This window comes from Chionomys nivalis, chromosome 24, assembly GCF_950005125.1.
Source record: "Chionomys nivalis chromosome 24, mChiNiv1.1, whole genome shotgun sequence".
In the NCBI taxonomy this organism is placed as follows: domain Eukaryota; kingdom Metazoa; phylum Chordata; class Mammalia; order Rodentia; family Cricetidae; genus Chionomys; species Chionomys nivalis.
This window is the reverse complement of record NC_080109.1, coordinates 18,675,218-18,691,482: the sequence shown is the minus strand read 5'-3', so window position 1 is coordinate 18,691,482 and position 16,265 is coordinate 18,675,218. Positions and strand designations below refer to the sequence as shown.

General features: G+C 43.4%; 1 protein-coding gene across 8 annotated transcripts in view; it reads left to right on the top strand.

Annotated features, from left to right (window-relative positions):
* Med12l (mediator complex subunit 12L) overlaps positions 1 to 16,265 on the top strand; it is a 297,109-nt gene that overhangs the window by 74,754 nt on the left and 206,090 nt on the right. For 6 of the 8 annotated variants that reach the window (XM_057756830.1, XM_057756835.1, XM_057756828.1 and 3 more), the window contains 5 exons: positions 4,478 to 4,609; positions 5,902 to 6,028; positions 10,728 to 10,924; positions 11,958 to 12,062; positions 12,794 to 12,970. In XM_057756830.1, the coding sequence (XP_057612813.1) occupies positions 4,478 to 4,609; positions 5,902 to 6,028; positions 10,728 to 10,924; positions 11,958 to 12,062; positions 12,794 to 12,970 (738 nt within the window). The remainder of the gene's footprint in view (positions 1 to 4,477; positions 4,610 to 5,901; positions 6,029 to 10,727; positions 10,925 to 11,957; positions 12,063 to 12,793; positions 12,971 to 16,265) is intronic. The other 2 variants (XM_057756832.1, XM_057756831.1) reach the window with 1 other exon arrangement.

The window sequence follows — 16,265 nt, the reverse complement described above, 5'->3', positions numbered from 1 at the left end:
AAAATATCTCTGAAAAACATGCTTATGGAAATGTTCATAGGTATAATAAATGCCATGCGTGTTACATCACCAATCCAAAGGTTGGGTTTTTTTGTTTTTTGTTTTGGGCTGAGATACAGCCAGATTTCATGTCCAAGAAATGGGACCCTGAGGCCTCTAACCAGGAAGCAGCTCACTGTGCTGGCAGGCATCTGCAGATGGTCATCAGTGAGTGAGAGCCCCCAGTGTCACAGGGCTGGAGCTTTTGTACACTTTTGACATCATGTCTCGCATATATGGCAAACACATTTTCACTGATTGCTCCAAACTATTATTAGTGACTAGGATGGGAAGGGAGGTGGACGGAAGGCGGCTGCAGGAGAGTTGCGATCAGGCGGCGCCTTTTTACAGGTGTGCTGACTAACCCTCTGATGTGCACACATGGGTGTGGCCAGCTGGCATGGCTGTTTCCTGTCTTTCCCATAGCCCTTGGGTCCCCCTCTAACCCTACCAGAGACAGTCCGTACTTTATTACCTCATATGATGATTCTTATGTTTAGAAATGCTTAGGAACGTCACCCTGTAGAACTCAAGTCTGAGTGAACTCTCTGTATGCACTGCTGTCTGCCTTTGAAGTCACTCCACGTTTTTTTGATTTATCTCATTACCCAAGTCACTGCCAGTTCTTGAGGCAGGGATCAGCAGGAGCATCATTTGGTGGCACACCCTGCAGATGACCGGAGCACACATTTCTTTTATCATTTACATTTTTTCCCATATCGTTTCCCCCAGAGATTGAGGTGCTGAAACAAATTATATGAACATTTTAAAGATTGTGTGACTATAATAGAAATAATATCCACAAGGATATTACCGATATCATTTCCTCTAAAATAAAATATGAGAATGCATTTATATTCAGTGCTTAGAAGAGGACCTCACAATAAGAACGTGTTCAACGTGTTCAATAGATACTAAATGAATAAGCAAGCAGTTGAAATACAGGGTCCACCTGTTTCGTAACACCCTTTTCTAACCCTTCGATGAAACACATTAGTTCTGGAAAAGGTTCTCTTTAGCCTAAGCCGGCATTGCACTTAATAACATCATCCCGCATGGGCACTACTTACAGAATATGTTGTTAAGGAAGGTTTCCAGTTTTAAAACTGCTGTGTAGCTTTCTTATGTTTACTGTTCAAACACCACCCCCCCCCCCCAGTTAGGTGAACTGTAGCTACATTTTCAGCCTTTTATGGACTTTTGTAAAATTACTTTGCATGAATTTTTGATTGATGATGTAACTGGAGGTCTCTCATCCTGCCTGGTCCCATAGCCACTTTTAAAATAACCACTCAGAGGTTTAATATTAATTAATTACACACTGGCCTGTTAGCTCAGACTTATTATTAATTAGATCTTACAATTTAAATGAACCATTTCTATTAGTTTATATTTTACCTCGAGGCTCATGACTTTTACTTCATATCCTGCTTCTCCGGCAACTACTTGTGTCTCCCTCGACTCTGCCTTCTTTCTCCCTGTATCTGTTTAGTTTCCAGCCTAGCTATATTCTGCCCTGCCATAGGCCAAAGCAGCTTCTTTATTAATCAGTGGTAATAAAACATATTCACAGTATACAGAGGGGCATCCCTATAACAGCAGGCTTTTAGAAAGTTGGTTGTAGGACAACCTAAATGCATTCTTAGAATCTCTCTGGTCAGCAAGGATCCCTGAGCCTCATTATAGAGTTGAAGTCAGTTCTCTGGAGCTCTGGGGAACTACAGGGACAACAGGAGGGGGTGGCCAAGGCATTTATAGTTGGGGTGTGGGTTTTGGAGAAAGATGAAACCCAGCTTTCTGACCTGAATAGTGGCATAGTTGTTGTTGTTGTTTTTTAAGTTATACAGAATGAGTGAACTTGGATTTCAATGAAGGATCTGGAATGTGCTTCAGTTGATACCAGCTGCTTGTAAAGAGCAAGCAGAGATGGGGTTACCTTGTGGCCAGCCATGGGTGATTCAGAGTTTTGTAGTTTGGGGGGTTAGTTCTGGGATAGACAAAGGATGCTGGTCTTTATTTCTCACCATATCTTGAACAGTAGCTATTTTCAGGCTTCTGTATGAAATGAGGTCACACCTAATTAGGGCAGAACACAATGCCCGATACACAGTAGTCATGAGAGTAGGGGTTATACCCAAAGTTTGTGGTAGGGTATCTGATTTTTGTTGTATTTGAATAGGGCTTTCCTGTCTGTTACATTTATTGTTGTTTATCAGAAAGCCTGTAATTTTCCTTCATAGCCCAGGTCCATTCTCTTTTAAAATAATACTTTTCTTTTGTACTGTAAAAGTATCAAATGAAACTGTAGTTCTTCCATCTAGATTAAAACTCTGTGAGCATTGAGACTATCAAAATGTAAATGTCTTAGTTATGTCCTACACTGAACCTTTCCAGGACTGTTCCCTCATTGAATGGCCTTATAGAGCTCCTTTCTCCTCTGGGCTCAGCTTTTTACTAATATTGCCTTCTCATTTGTAGAGGATGTCATCCTGTCTTTCATCGCATCCAACCCTCTTGCCTGTACACTGTAGGCACTGGGTCTCTTAAATTAAGAGACCCAGAGCTCCCTTTAAGGTGTCTGCCAAAATAATAACAGCACATATATAGAGAAAATTTAAAAACATTGTAGAAAAGTCTTAGAGCATTTTTTTAAGTTTTAAAAATGCGTTCATACAGTATATTTTGACCTTGTTTTCTCCTCTCCCAACTCTTCTCAGGTCCTTTCCATCTCCCTACCTAACCAACTTCAGGTCTGCCTGTGTGCTCTCTTTCTCAAAGCAAACAAACGAACGAACAAACAATAGACCTACTAAATCTAAAATCTAAACCCCCAAGAAATGAAAATCAAAGCAAACAATAAGAGCAGTAAGAAAAAAAATCTAACAACAAAAAACAACTCCTAAAAACATGGAGTTTATTTTGTGTTAGCCGGCTACACCTGGACATGTGGCTTTCCCTGGAGTGTGGCTGCCCGACACTGAGTGACCTGGGACCTGAGACGAGATAGGTTACAGGCCTAGGGAAACCTATTGTGCTGTTTTGCTAAATGAACAAAGCAATAAAATGTCTCCCAATGACATATGGCTGTACCCATAGAAGCGTGCATTGCTCAATCCAAATCTGGGAAACTTCCCGTAGGAGCTGGGTAATAACACAGAAACTCACATCTGCACAATGTGTAGAGAGTGAGAAACTTTGAACAGTCAGTCCTAAATGGAATGTCTTCATCAAAGACCTCATCTGAAGTCTCAGGGATCTATGTGGAAGAAAAGACAGATTGTAAGAGCCAGAGGTGGTGGAGGGTTTCAGGGAAACAATGTCTTCCAGGTGTAACGGGTGCAGGTCAGAACTCACAGACAGTGACAGCAGGCACCAGACCTGTACAGGTTTGAGCCAGACAGAACCCCAGCTCTGAGCAGGGAAGTGGACCCAAAGTCCTCCCTCTAGTCAAGAAACATTTGTAGTTGATACCTGCTAGGAAAGGGAAATAAGAGGTTTAGGATTTGAATGGACTGTTAGTATCAACAGCTCCTCATCCATTTTCATTCTGGAATCCTCATCCACGTCAGGGTCCATAAGCCTTGGTTTATGTGAGTGATTATGCCTCCTGGCATTGCTCTTAAAACTGTATCATAACCGTAGGTGAGCTTATGAGTTCTAGTGCGGGGACTGTCCAGTGCTGTGTTTCAGTGCTAACACTGTGGTCCTCTACTTTTCCTATCGTAATGTATAAGCTCAAGAGAAATACTGCAGTCTTGTGGCCAGAAGGTTGCTGTCCTGGCATGGATGCTGTAAAGCAAAGGCTTGACACAGAAGGCCCGCTTTCTCTTCTGTCACCCCTCAACCCCACCATCTATGTTTCATGTCCCTTGGGTCCCTGAAGCCCTCTCCTCCTCGGTCGCTGGAGTCTGTCCCCGGACTGACACCGCTCTGCATGTAGCCAGGGCACTTAGCTGACCAGGTCTGCTTGCAGGTTTTGTTTCTTTGGATGCTTGGCTTCCCCTCTTCATGGTTGTGGTTTATGGTGCGGGGGGCCACACATGGTTTGTTTCTCCTAATTTCTCACTAATGGCGAAGTCCGATGGGATTACATGACAAACAGATCAGTCCACATGCTGACCACCTAACCGTGGAGTTGGGTATGTGGGCTTTTTAACAGCTGCTCTCGGAGTCCAGTGGTCGTTTCCCTGTGCGGACGTGAAACTCAATACTAGAGCGTCAAGACCTCTTTAAGGAAACTCTGGCTTTCTTGGAGTTGTTACTCACCGTGGTGAATTTTAAGTGATTTCTTTCTTTCTAAGTGAGGTTTTCCTCTCCTATTTAAGTTAAAATGATTTGAAAATATCTGCTAGAAAACTTGGGAACAAAGCTTCAGGGTGTAGGTAGGCCTTTGCTTGCATCGTTGTGATACGGTTGGTGCATTTCTCTTGGTCACTAGGTTGCCCCCAATGACGAAGCGGTGGTGACATTGTTATGTGAGTGGGCCGTGAGCTGCAAACGATCTGGCAAGCACAGGGCCATGGCTGTGGCGAAACTCCTGGAGAAAAGGCAAGCAGAGATTGAGGCAGAGGTAGGTCCGGTTTTCTCTCTACTTATGCATGATGTGGCTTAAAATACTGCTCCAAGGAGGGACATCTTGGCTCTTCTCTGTATTATGTTAGCTTTCTTTGTCTTGAGAAAGGAGTGGGAGGGATACGCCATCTTCTCAAGACTCGTAGTAGGATCTAAGTGGACACTGAATAATTTGAGTTCGAGAATAATTAAGAACTGCATCTATTAAAGTTAAATTTTAACATCTGAAAAGAACAAAAAGAAACCCAGTTTTGTGACACTGAGGTTCATATTTTATAAATCCTTCTTCCCTTCCCCCCTTCCCTCCCTCCCGTTTTCTTCTTCCTTTCTTCCTTTGTTTCTTTTTTTTGGTTGTCTGTCTCCTGCTCTCCCTTTCCTGCTCTCCCTTTCAGGCCTTTGCTCTGGCTGTCCCTTCAGGGTGGCAAATTGTGCTCCTGAACATTTTCTTGTCCACTGTCTCTCTACAGAGCACTGGTGTTTCATTAAGTGTCTTCCCGTGGGACATCCTTAGGTAACATGACATCTCCTAGGTGACAGAAAGTCTGCCGTCGCCCTGTGATCATATCCACATCGTTTTCCTCATGGCAGCACCAGTGAAAGTCGATGATATCCCTGTCAGAACGCCAGCTTGACCACAGTGACCTTGTCTGTCCTGGGCTGGGTTCCGCATTGGGCTTCTCAAGTTGTGGTGTGAATAGATGATCTGGCTGTCCATAGGGATTTTCTAGATGTTTCCTGAGCCACGGAGAGTCCAGGAGGCCCCAGGAAACACTTTTGTTGAAGTATGATAAATAAGCAAAAGAATGTATTTGGAAGAATTGTTTACTTCTTCAGTTGACAGCTCCTACTACACATTCTATAGGCGTCTCTCTGACGGAAACACAACAGAAAGTAACTGGAGTCATAACCGTGTGCCAGAGAGCCCAGGAAAAAGCAATAGACTTGCACTTAGGCTCTTTCCAGCAGTTGTGCCTAGAAGTAAGGAATATTTAAACTGCACTGTCTTGTGTATTCAGTGGGGGCACCCACGAATAGTGCAGAGTTTACTGTACAGTGCACAGCAGAAATTACAGCTTACACAGATCACATTCCTCGGGGTGTTCTTTGGATCTGTTGCGGAGGGGTTGGTTTCCTCTATTAGAAATGGCACTCTCTGTGGCCTGTGTTCTTCAGATGGTGCTGAAGTCTCAGTTCCTCGATTATCTAAGAGTTTGGATGTTTATCCGAGCTGGCAGATCGTCATCTGTTGTAGCTGTACTCATGCACTGTTCTGTTTGTTTTTAACCTCAGAGATGTGGTGACTCGGAAGTCCTGGATGAGAAAGAGTCAATTTCTTCAGCCTCGCTTGCTGGGTCTAGCTTGCCTGTTTTCCAGAATGTTTTGCTAAGATTTTTAGATACACAGGCCCCATCACTGTGTAAGTAAAAAAGGCATTTCACTTTTGATGAGGGATTTCCCTCCCTCCCTCCCTCCCTCCCTCCCTCCCTCCCTCCCTCCCTCCCTCCCTCCCTCCCTCCCTCCCTCTCTCCCTCCCTCTCGCCTTTATCAGCTGAGCCTTCTCTTCTTTGCATCTTATCTAAAGTTCTTGGCATGGAAGATAATCTGTTTTACTAAAGAAATGTAATAATTTTTTTCCCCATTGGGTAAGTTTAGTCATTTTTAAATCAATGAAGTATCAAAAAAACTTTTAAATATAAAAGTTAAGTGTCCTCATACCCTTATATTTGGTTCACTAGTCCCCCCCACTCCTCTCCCATCCCACCCCCACCTTCCACCCCTGTCTCTTACCCAAACAGAGGGATTTGGGTCCATTGATACTTAGCTGTGCACTGCGATGATACTGTTTTGCTTTTGGAGCTGCTTTCTAATCTTCTGGTTTTCTCTTCCATTTAAGAAGGGAGAGAAATAAAGCAACAGTACTTCATAGCCTTGTAGCCTCCAGGTAGCTGGCTGATGATGGGTGTGGCCATGGCATCACCATTCCCCTTGAGATGCTTCCATCACCTTAAGCTAATGTCCTCCTACTTTGTTGTTGGGAAGTTGTGAGTTTGTGGAATCAACAAGCACATATTAGGGACACTAAAGGTGGAAAGTTTCTGGAAAGTGATTGTGTGAGCAGTGTTAGCTTGCCCACCATTTTTTCAGGGTATTCCCATGGGAGACAGAGAAGAACACAAAAGTGGCTGAATGAGAAGCAATAGTATATATAGGAGGGAAGGGAGGAATTTGTGGAAAGAAGGTAAAATAACAAACTAAATACATGTTTTTATGACGGTCTTGCAGAGGGATCTTGTTTTGGCTGATCTTTGGGACAAGCAAGGCTTTCCTTAAGTTTTCTGGAGGCCTTAGAGCCTTGGGCAATGGCTCTCAATGCTGCCGTCCTTGACTGTACAGTTCCTCAGTGGTGCCTCACACCATAAAGTTATTTGTTGCTTCTTCATAACTGTAATTTTGCTACTGTTATAAATAGTAATGTAACTGTCTGATATGCAGGATATCCGATATGCAACCCCACTAAGGGGTCTCAAACCACAGGTTGAGAACCACTGGCCTTGGGGCAAGCAAGTATTGGAGCTGTCCAGGTGGTCTGAAAGAAGGAAACCGAAAGATGAGGCGTAGAAGATACCCCGATAGCAGAAAGCCAGGCACAGGACTGGGCAGCTCTGAATTATCGTGGGCCATGTGGAAGGTGCACAGTTGTTCCCAATTTACTGCCTCCACCCATTTCAGTTGTCTTTGGGGAGAATGTCTGTTCTTTGCCTCTTCTGGGTCACGTTTTCTATCTGAGAGACCCATTCAGTTTCCCCGAGAAGAGGCTGCCTGCCATTGAGCGTGAGAGGAGACACTTAGGAACCCTGTTCAGGGAACGAAACACATCAGCTTTTGAATGAGTTCATTTTTGGGTTTGGTGTTTATGAGAATGATGGTGCCAGGAATCTAACTTTGTAGACGTAGCTGTACAGCTTTCTAAGCTTATCTAAAAGGTATGATATAAAGGTTTCAGGATGCTGTTACAATACTGAAAATCCTAATCTGAACTCTACAGGTAGTTAGGAATTGGGGGAGAGAAGAAAGACTTCTGAGCCGACTGCTGCCTTGTGTCCTTTTATCTCCTCTCCCACACGGCGAGTCGGCATCGGTCACTCTTCTCATTGCTGTGAGAAGATGCCTGAAAGAAAAAAGCAGTTGAAGGAAAGGTTCACTTTCCCTCGAGGACACAGTCCATCATGGTGGGGAGTCTGGGCTCCAGGTGCTTGAGATGGCCGGGCATCCTGCACCCACACTCAGGAGGCAGAGGGCAAAGCTTGGTGATCAGCTCGTTTTTATTTGGGTCAGTCCAGTGTCTTAGCCAACTGCGAAGGCGCTACCCACATTCAGGGGCTTCCCACTTATCACGATCTGGAAACTCCCCCACAGACACGCACAGAGCATTGTTTCCATGATGATGCTAAATCTCATCTAGTTTACAGTCAAGACCAGCCATAATAGGATGCCTGCTTCCTTAGCATTTAAACTATCATTAAGTCTTACTTGAAATAGTCCACATATATACCCCAAGGATGCAGCCCTCTTAATGTATTTAAAGATAACCACAAATTGTGTTAGCAATAAAAGGAAACCAATCCAGCGGGCTTTGGCTTGCATTATGAAGTACATGGTCATTTATTTTTCAGGAGCCACTATCATTAAACTTGAAATTGTGTTTAGTAAACAGGGTCCATATTTTCCAGTTAATACCGCACAAAAAAAAAAGCTGCCTATCAGGCCTGGAGAGAAGGCACTTACTGTTCTTCAGAGGACCAGGCTCGGTTCCCAGCATTCTTTAAGGGAAGCTGACATCCATCTGCACCCCCGGCTCCAGGGCATCCTACACCCTCTCCTCACCTCTCAGGGGACCGGTGTGCAAATAAACTCATGGCACATGCACACACACCTAAAAAGAAACTAACCTGTCTATCAGTGCTTTATAAACGTTGGTGCCTCAGTCAATGTTTGAATGAAACTCAAAAAGTAGAACTTAATGTTTTTTTCTTTGACACTTTTACGTGTGTATATAATGATTGTGGCTACACTCATTGTCTAGTTAGGGTTTCTGTTCTGACAGAACACTGACCAAAACGTCAGTTGGAGAGGAAAGGTTTATTCTGTTTGCACGTCCACATTCTGTTTATCATCAAAGGAAGTCAAGACAGGAACTCAAGCAGGGCAGGAACCTGGAGGCAGGAGCTGATGCAGAGGCCATGGAAGAGTGCTGCTTACTGGCTTGCTCGGCCTGCTCTCTTATAGAAGAACCCAGGACCACCAGCCCAGGGATGACATCATCCACGATGGACTGGGCGCTCTCCTATTGATCACTCTTTAGGAAAATACCTTACAGCTGGATTTTTAAATTATTCTTTTATTCTTCTTTCATACTTTATACCCTGACCTCAGTTTCTACACCCTACACTCTTCCCTGTCCTCCCAGCCCCCTGCCACGCCTCCCCTCTACCCAAGATCCACTCCTCCTCCATTCCCTTAAAGAATAGCCATCCTCCTGGGGTTAACAACATGGCATAACAAATTACAACAAGACAAGGCACAAGCCCTCATATCAAGGATGGAAGAGGCAACCCAATAGGAGGAAAAGGGTCCCAAGCACAGACAAAAGAGTCACAGATACCCATTACTCCCACTGTTAAGGAGTCCCACAGAACACGAAGCCACGCAACCATAACACAGATGCAGAGGACCTAGCTCAGAGTTCTACAAGGTCTGTGATTACTGCTGCAGTCTCCGTGAGCCCCTGTGAGCCCTGCTTAGTTGATTTTCTAGGCTGTGGTCTCATGGTGTCCCCAACCCCTCTGGCTCCCACTGTCCTTTCTCTCCCTCTTCTATGGGTTACCCTGGCTCTGCATAGTATTTGGCTGTGAGTTTCTGCATCTGCTCCCATCAGTTGCTGGATGAAGCCTCTCTGATGACAATTGGGCTAGGGTTTGATCTATGAGTATAGCAGGAGCAGGTTATTATTAAGAATGATGTCCTTTTTATTTATTTTTATTTATTTATTTAATTAATTAATTAATTAATTTTTTTTTTTTTTGCCAATCACGTTTGTTCCTAACCTGGATCTCTGGACTGTCCAACCTCTTGTTTCTGGCTATCCAGGCAGTGCCAGACATGTGCTCCCTCTTGTGAAGTGGGCCTCAGATTGGACCAGTCATTGCACCACTTTTACCCCAGCATATCCTGCAGGCGGGGCAGATTGTAGGTCAGAGGTTTTGTGGCTGGGTTGATGTCCCGGTGCTGGGAGACTTGCCTGGTTACAGAAGATACCAGTTTGGGCCCCATACTCCCCATTACTGGGAGACTTCATCAGGGTCACTCTCATAGATTCCAGGGAGTTTCCATTGTGCTCAGTTTCTACATGGCTCCCCCAATCTAGTCGCCTTTCCCAGTACTAGCTCTCCCTTTTCCCCACCGGATCCTTCCTGTTCCCATCCCTATCCACACCCCATCCACCCACAAAATATCTTCTGTTTCCATTTTCCAGGGAAGAAGACCCTTCCTTGTGTATACCTTAGAGCCCTTCTTATTACTTAGCCTCTCTGGGTCTGTGGATAGTAGCATATCTTTCCCTTAACAGACTGGATCCCCACAGAATTGAGTACACACCATGTTTGTCTTTCCGGGACTGTCTGAGTTACCACACTTACAATGATTTTTTTTCAAGTTACATTCATTTACCTGCTCATTTCATGATTTTATTTTATTTTTAACAGCTGAGTACTACTCCGTTGTGTAAATGTACAATGCTTTCTTTATCCATTCTTTGTTTGGGTTGTTTTCAGCTTCTTACAGCTGGGTCTTAGGGAGCCATTTCCTCAAGTGAGGCTCCTTCCTCTGTGATGACTCTAGTTTGTGTTAAGCTGGCATAAAACCAGCCCGTATGCTCCTCTGCCACCCTTCCTCCCTCTATCACCCCTGTCGTCTCTGTACTTTAAAATAGAAACAGCAAATGGAAAAGTGTGAGAGGTAATGAAAATGTTCTGAAACCTTGAAGGATTCTTGTCTTCTCTTTATTTTTATGTTTTGCGTGGTCAAGGACTCTCTGACTGAATTTGTTTCTCACGCAGCGGACCCCAACAGCGAGTGCGAGAAGGTGGAATTTGTGAACTTGGTGCTGCTCTTCTGTGAGTTTATCCGCCACGACGTCTTCTCCCATGATGCATACATGTGCACCCTCATCTCGCGAGGAGATCTGTCCGTCACTGCCTCTGCGGGAGAGAATGCAGACGAACACTATTCCAAGGACCATGATATGAAGATGGAGGTATACCCCTGGGCTTGATGTCCGTACCGCATCCCAAAGTGAACTCCGCTGGGGGAGACAGTTTCAGATAGGCAGTTTGATGATGGGTTTAATTACTTTCTCTCTACAAAGTTTATTTCCTCTCCAATCACAAAGGACAAATTTGATTATATATCTACCTTCTAGAATTTTCTATGTTGTATAGCTATTGAAAAGATGAGACTGACCACAGTTTTTTTTCATGAGTTTAAAATGATATGCTTTTAGCTTTAGATGTGTGTATCCTGAAACTTTCTTTTAGTTTTGTGCCTCACGGGTGAACTTGTTTTACTCTCGCACCCCTTGGGCTTTCATTCCAAAGAGGGTCTCCCTGTACCACTCTTGGCCAAATAGAGGGGGAGTCCCTTGTTCTTAATAACACAGATTTTCTTTGCAAAAGTTAATCTCTTTCTAAAACAGGGTAGATTGTTCTTTGCAGCAATTTCTGCTGTGGGTTTGACGACTGTAAGGCTTTCTGTCAGGTTCTGACATTCTAGACATTGTCCCAGATATTTAAAATTCAAGATAAAATGATTTAGGTGACAGTGAGAAGCCGTGGAAATTAATGACACTCTGGGAGTACTCAAAATACAGCTTTACTTCTGTTATTAAATATGAATTTGCCAGGTACTCTTACGCTATGTTTATTTAAAGTTTTAGATATATTTGTTTGTTTTTTAAAACATCTCATTTTATTCTTAGATCTTTAAGAATCTCATTTTTTTTTATTATTGGAAATAGCTCAGTGAAAGAAATTGTGACTGGTTTGTTTTAAGTGAAGAAGCTCTGTGCGCTTCCTTTAAAACATCATGGGAGTTAGGCCTTCTCTTCACGGGGGACAGATTGTGACTCTTAACACACAATTACACGTCTTCAAGTTTCCTTTGACTTCTTTCAGAGGAGTAGACAGTGAGAGTGACAGACAGGATGCTGAAAAACTTACTGTCATCTTTCAACCTCCGGCTTTTAAACTGCAGCTTTTACAACGTGGCTTTCTTTTTCCGGCACTCACCAGGAACACAGTATCATGGCGCACATGGGCCTCGGCTCAGGAACAGCTCACATTTTTGACGAAATAGACAAGAGTGACTTTAAAAGTGACTTTGGTTCTGAGTTTCCAGTAGGTTCAACCTTTGATTCTCATTGGCAGCTAACCCATCACTCCCCCTCCCCCACCCAGCTTGTCTCCATCCTTTTGTTTCTTGTCTGGTGTGCTGGAATGACTCACTTCTGATGGCGATGTCATCCTCACTAAGTCACCTGCTTGCCTGTGGTTGTTCTGTCTCAGGCCAGCCTCACTGCGGGTCCTCTTTGCCCCCTTTGTAAAGGCTACAAAGCTGACTGGCTTTGACACTTTAACCTTGGGATCATCCTCTCTGGGGAGTGTGGGGATGTAGTTTTATTATGATAATCTACATATCGAGTTTCTAAAGAAATAGCGTTATGATTCATTCATTTTTTTTTTTTTACCATCTCTCAGTGTAATGTGTTTTTCATGAATCTTACTGTTTATTAGAGCATTGTTTGTACATTTTGGGATATTTATCTATGGATTAATCTTATTAAGTGTTAGTAAGCATGTGTTTTTTGAGGAAATGTAACCCTTTGAGGATAACACTTTTAAGTTTGCTTGCATGGCCAGTCCTCTTACTGGTTTGACCACTCTCCCCCACCCGTTCTTCTCATGTGTGATTTTCATTTTCTGATTTAATTTTGTAGAAATTAATAGAATTTCTACTTACGTTTTTGATCATTATTTTGTGAGCGTCTCGTGTCTGACGTTCTGGTACGTGGTACAATGGCTTTGCCCTCTTCATTAATGATACATAATATTTGTTTTACATGACATAGATTTTCTCTCCCATGCCTGGAGAGTCCTGTGGGAATGCCAACCCTTCCCTGAGCCGAAGAATGTCGGTTAATGGTGAGAAACTGCTGAAGAGAGAAAAACCAAGGGAGTTGATCTTTCCGTCAAATTACGACCTCCTCCGCCACCTGCAGTATGCAACCCACTTTCCTATACCTCTGGTAAGTCATGGTTCCATCGGCGTGTACCAGGATGATCTCAATACGTGGTCATTAGTGACTTGGCTGTCGGAATACCCACCTGCCCGTCCACTCACACGTAACGACGTCAGGTGAAACTTTGCGCTGTTGGTTTGATGGCTGTAATTTGGATCAAATGGCCTGTGTATACAGATAATAGCTTGGATGTTATGGCGTGATTATTAGCTACTAATTAGATTTAATAGAATCCCCAATATCAATATCCTTATATTAAAAGGGTTTGAGTGACTACAAGTCATGCCTAGATATGTTTCCTACTTTAATTTGAAAGTCGTTGGCTGATTAATGTTTTTGCACTCATATTGTTTGAGTATTGGTACTTTTTGCATTTTACAGATGAGTAAGAATTTTGGGGCTAGTTTAGCAATTGGGTGGAAACCTTTGTGTCATTAACAGGCAGGCTTTTGTCATTCTGGGTCCCTTCTGTTCTCACACTGAGTCACTGAGGAGGTGGTTCTGACTTGATGGCAGGGATGGAAGGTGGGGTGGGTGTGGCTTTGTCAAGAGGTGGAAGGTGGAGTGGGCTTGGCTTTGGTCTTGGTGGGTTTAAAGCTTAGGTAACACCTGAAGAGAGCGTGGCAGGAAATTGTGTGTTGAAGTCTTTAGTGAAGTGTTTATCCCTAAGAAAGACGAGAGTATTTTTGATGGTCGTAATGAACATTGGGCTAAAAGCTGAGACATTTTTAATTTTTTGGGTAACTGTTTCCTGAATGCTTTGGACACTTACAAGTTTTGGGCAGGAAGCTAAGGATTTTGTGAAAGCTAAATATAGTTGATATTTTGGAACATCTACCTAAATGACTTAAATTGGTTAAGTTCATATTTTTTTGTCTTATGTCAGTTAAAATGCCCTTTTTGTTTGTGTGCTTGTGCTATGTAAAAAAAAATTTACAGAATTCTTTGTTGTTCATCTCAGAATATTATCAGTAATTTTCTATGGTTCTTTCTGTCACCGGCTTTCAGTATGGCAGAGTAATATGGCAGTTAATTTGTGGTAGCAGAGAGGTTGGCTTTATGTATTACAGAGTTTCTGGCATATTCATGCATGAGCTATCATGCCTTGGGGTTGTTTTGAAATATTAAGTGTAATCTTGGCAGTAGTGGCACACGCCTTTGATCCCAGCACTAGAGAGGCACAGAGGCAGGTGGATCTCTGTGAGTTCGAGGCCAGCCTGGTCTACAAAGTGAATTCTAGGACAGGCAGAGCTACACAGAAACTCTGTCTCGAAAAACAAAACCAAAAAAAAAAACCCAACAAAGTATAAAATAATACAGTGAAGTGCTGGAAGTAGTTGAGAGTTACATGTACTGGCTTGTGTAAGCAGAAATTACAATCTGTCTGTCTTCTCTGTGCTTCTGGAATCTGAACAGGTACCAAAAAACAACTTCTTTGTTGTGTTGTTCACGTGATCTTGTCTATCTCCTTAGAGGGAAGTGCTGCTCAACAATGCCCCTTGACAGATGTAAAGGATCTAATTTTAATTTTAATGATTTTTTGCGTGTGCTTATGCAGACATATAAGGTGTATATTGTGGGTTGAGTGTGTATGCAAGTGTGTTCACCTGTGCACACATTCACAGGGGCTAGAGGAGTGTGTCTTTCTCTACCACTTAATGCCTGTCCCTTTGACACAGGTTTCTTACGGTAGCTAGAACGAAGCTGGTGGCCACTGGACTCCAGTGACCTTACTCTCTGCTCCCTACAGTCCTGGGGTACAGGAGTGAGTGGCAGTTTCTGGCTTTTTACATGGATTCTGGGATCTAAACTTAGGTCGTCATGATTGTGCAGGAAGCATTCTTACCCCTACGCCACCTTTGGGTCCAGTTTTTGGTTAACTTTTGTTCTGGTTCGCTATCTACTGCTGTGATAACCACCACCAAAAGGAAAAAGTTTGCTTCATTCCACAGCTTTGCTTCATTTCACAGGTGATTGCAGTCTATCACCAAGGAGGGAATCAGGGCAGAAATTGAGCTAGGAACTGAAGAGGCCACGGAGGATGCTTGTTATTGGCTTGCTTCTTTTTTTCTTTTTTGCTCAGCCAGTTCTCATATACCTCTAGGACTGCCTGCCCAGGGTGGCACTGCTCAGGGTGGCATGGCCCCTTCCACATTAATCATTCATCAAGAAAATGCCTGTAGACTGTGGGCCAGTCTGAAAAATGAACCCACCTTGTGTCATGTCGACCAAGGAGGGAGCATGAAGGGCTCCTTGAGCAAAGATTCAAAAATTGTACTGAGCATTCTGTTTCATGGCTGTTTTGATCTGCTCACCAGAGCGGGGCTGGAGGTGTATTTTGTTCTATTGTTTATGCATTCTGCTCTCCTGTAACCCGGCAAGAATATACAGGGTGTCAGACATGTCGTAACGATCGGAGTTCCTGTCATGGATACTTTCCAGAAACTGCTGTTTCTTTTTAAAATATAGACAATTAGTGCTTTTTAAATTACTTTCATCAGACCAAGAATGTATTTGTGAACTTATACACAGGACTTTGAAACTAATTGTTGAAGTACAAAAATGATATTGCAATCTAAGAACACACTCATCCTCCCTCTTTCCTTTCCTCCCCAACCCCCTCGTGTGTGTGTGTGTGTGTGTGTGTGTGTGTGCGCGCACGCGCACATGCACACGCGGCTATAAAATCTGTACAGGCTTGTGATACTTCTTTCTCGGATGTCTCTGCACCCACGTGTGGTATTTCAGGCATGTGCTACCATATCTAGTCCAGAGTCACTCATCACCACAGCTATTGCAATGTAGTCCTTCTTTTTTCTTTGTCCCTCCCTCCCTTTCTCACTCACTCACTCTCTCTTTCTTTCTTTTTTTTTTTTTTTTTTTTTTTTTTTTGAGATAGGGTTTCTTTATGTAGCCTTGGCTGTCTTAGAACTACCTGTGTAGACCAGGCTGGCCTCAAACTCACAGAGATTCATCTGCCTCTACCTTCCAAGTGGATCAAAGGCATGTGTGTGCCACCCCAGCCTGCCTGCTTGCCTGCCTGCCTTCCTTCCTTCCTAGATTTATTTATTTGATGTGCATATGTGTGAGTGCTTGCATGTATGATGTGTACCATCAGCATACGTGGTACCAGAGGAGGCGAGAAGAGGGTTTTGGATCTGCAAGTGGAGTTACAAACAATTGTGAGCCTCCTGATATGGGGTGCTGGGGACTGAACCTGGGTCCTCTGCAAGACTAACAAATGCTTTTAGCTGCTGAGCTGTCTCTCTAGCCCATTATTAACTATTTTATGTGGGTTTTT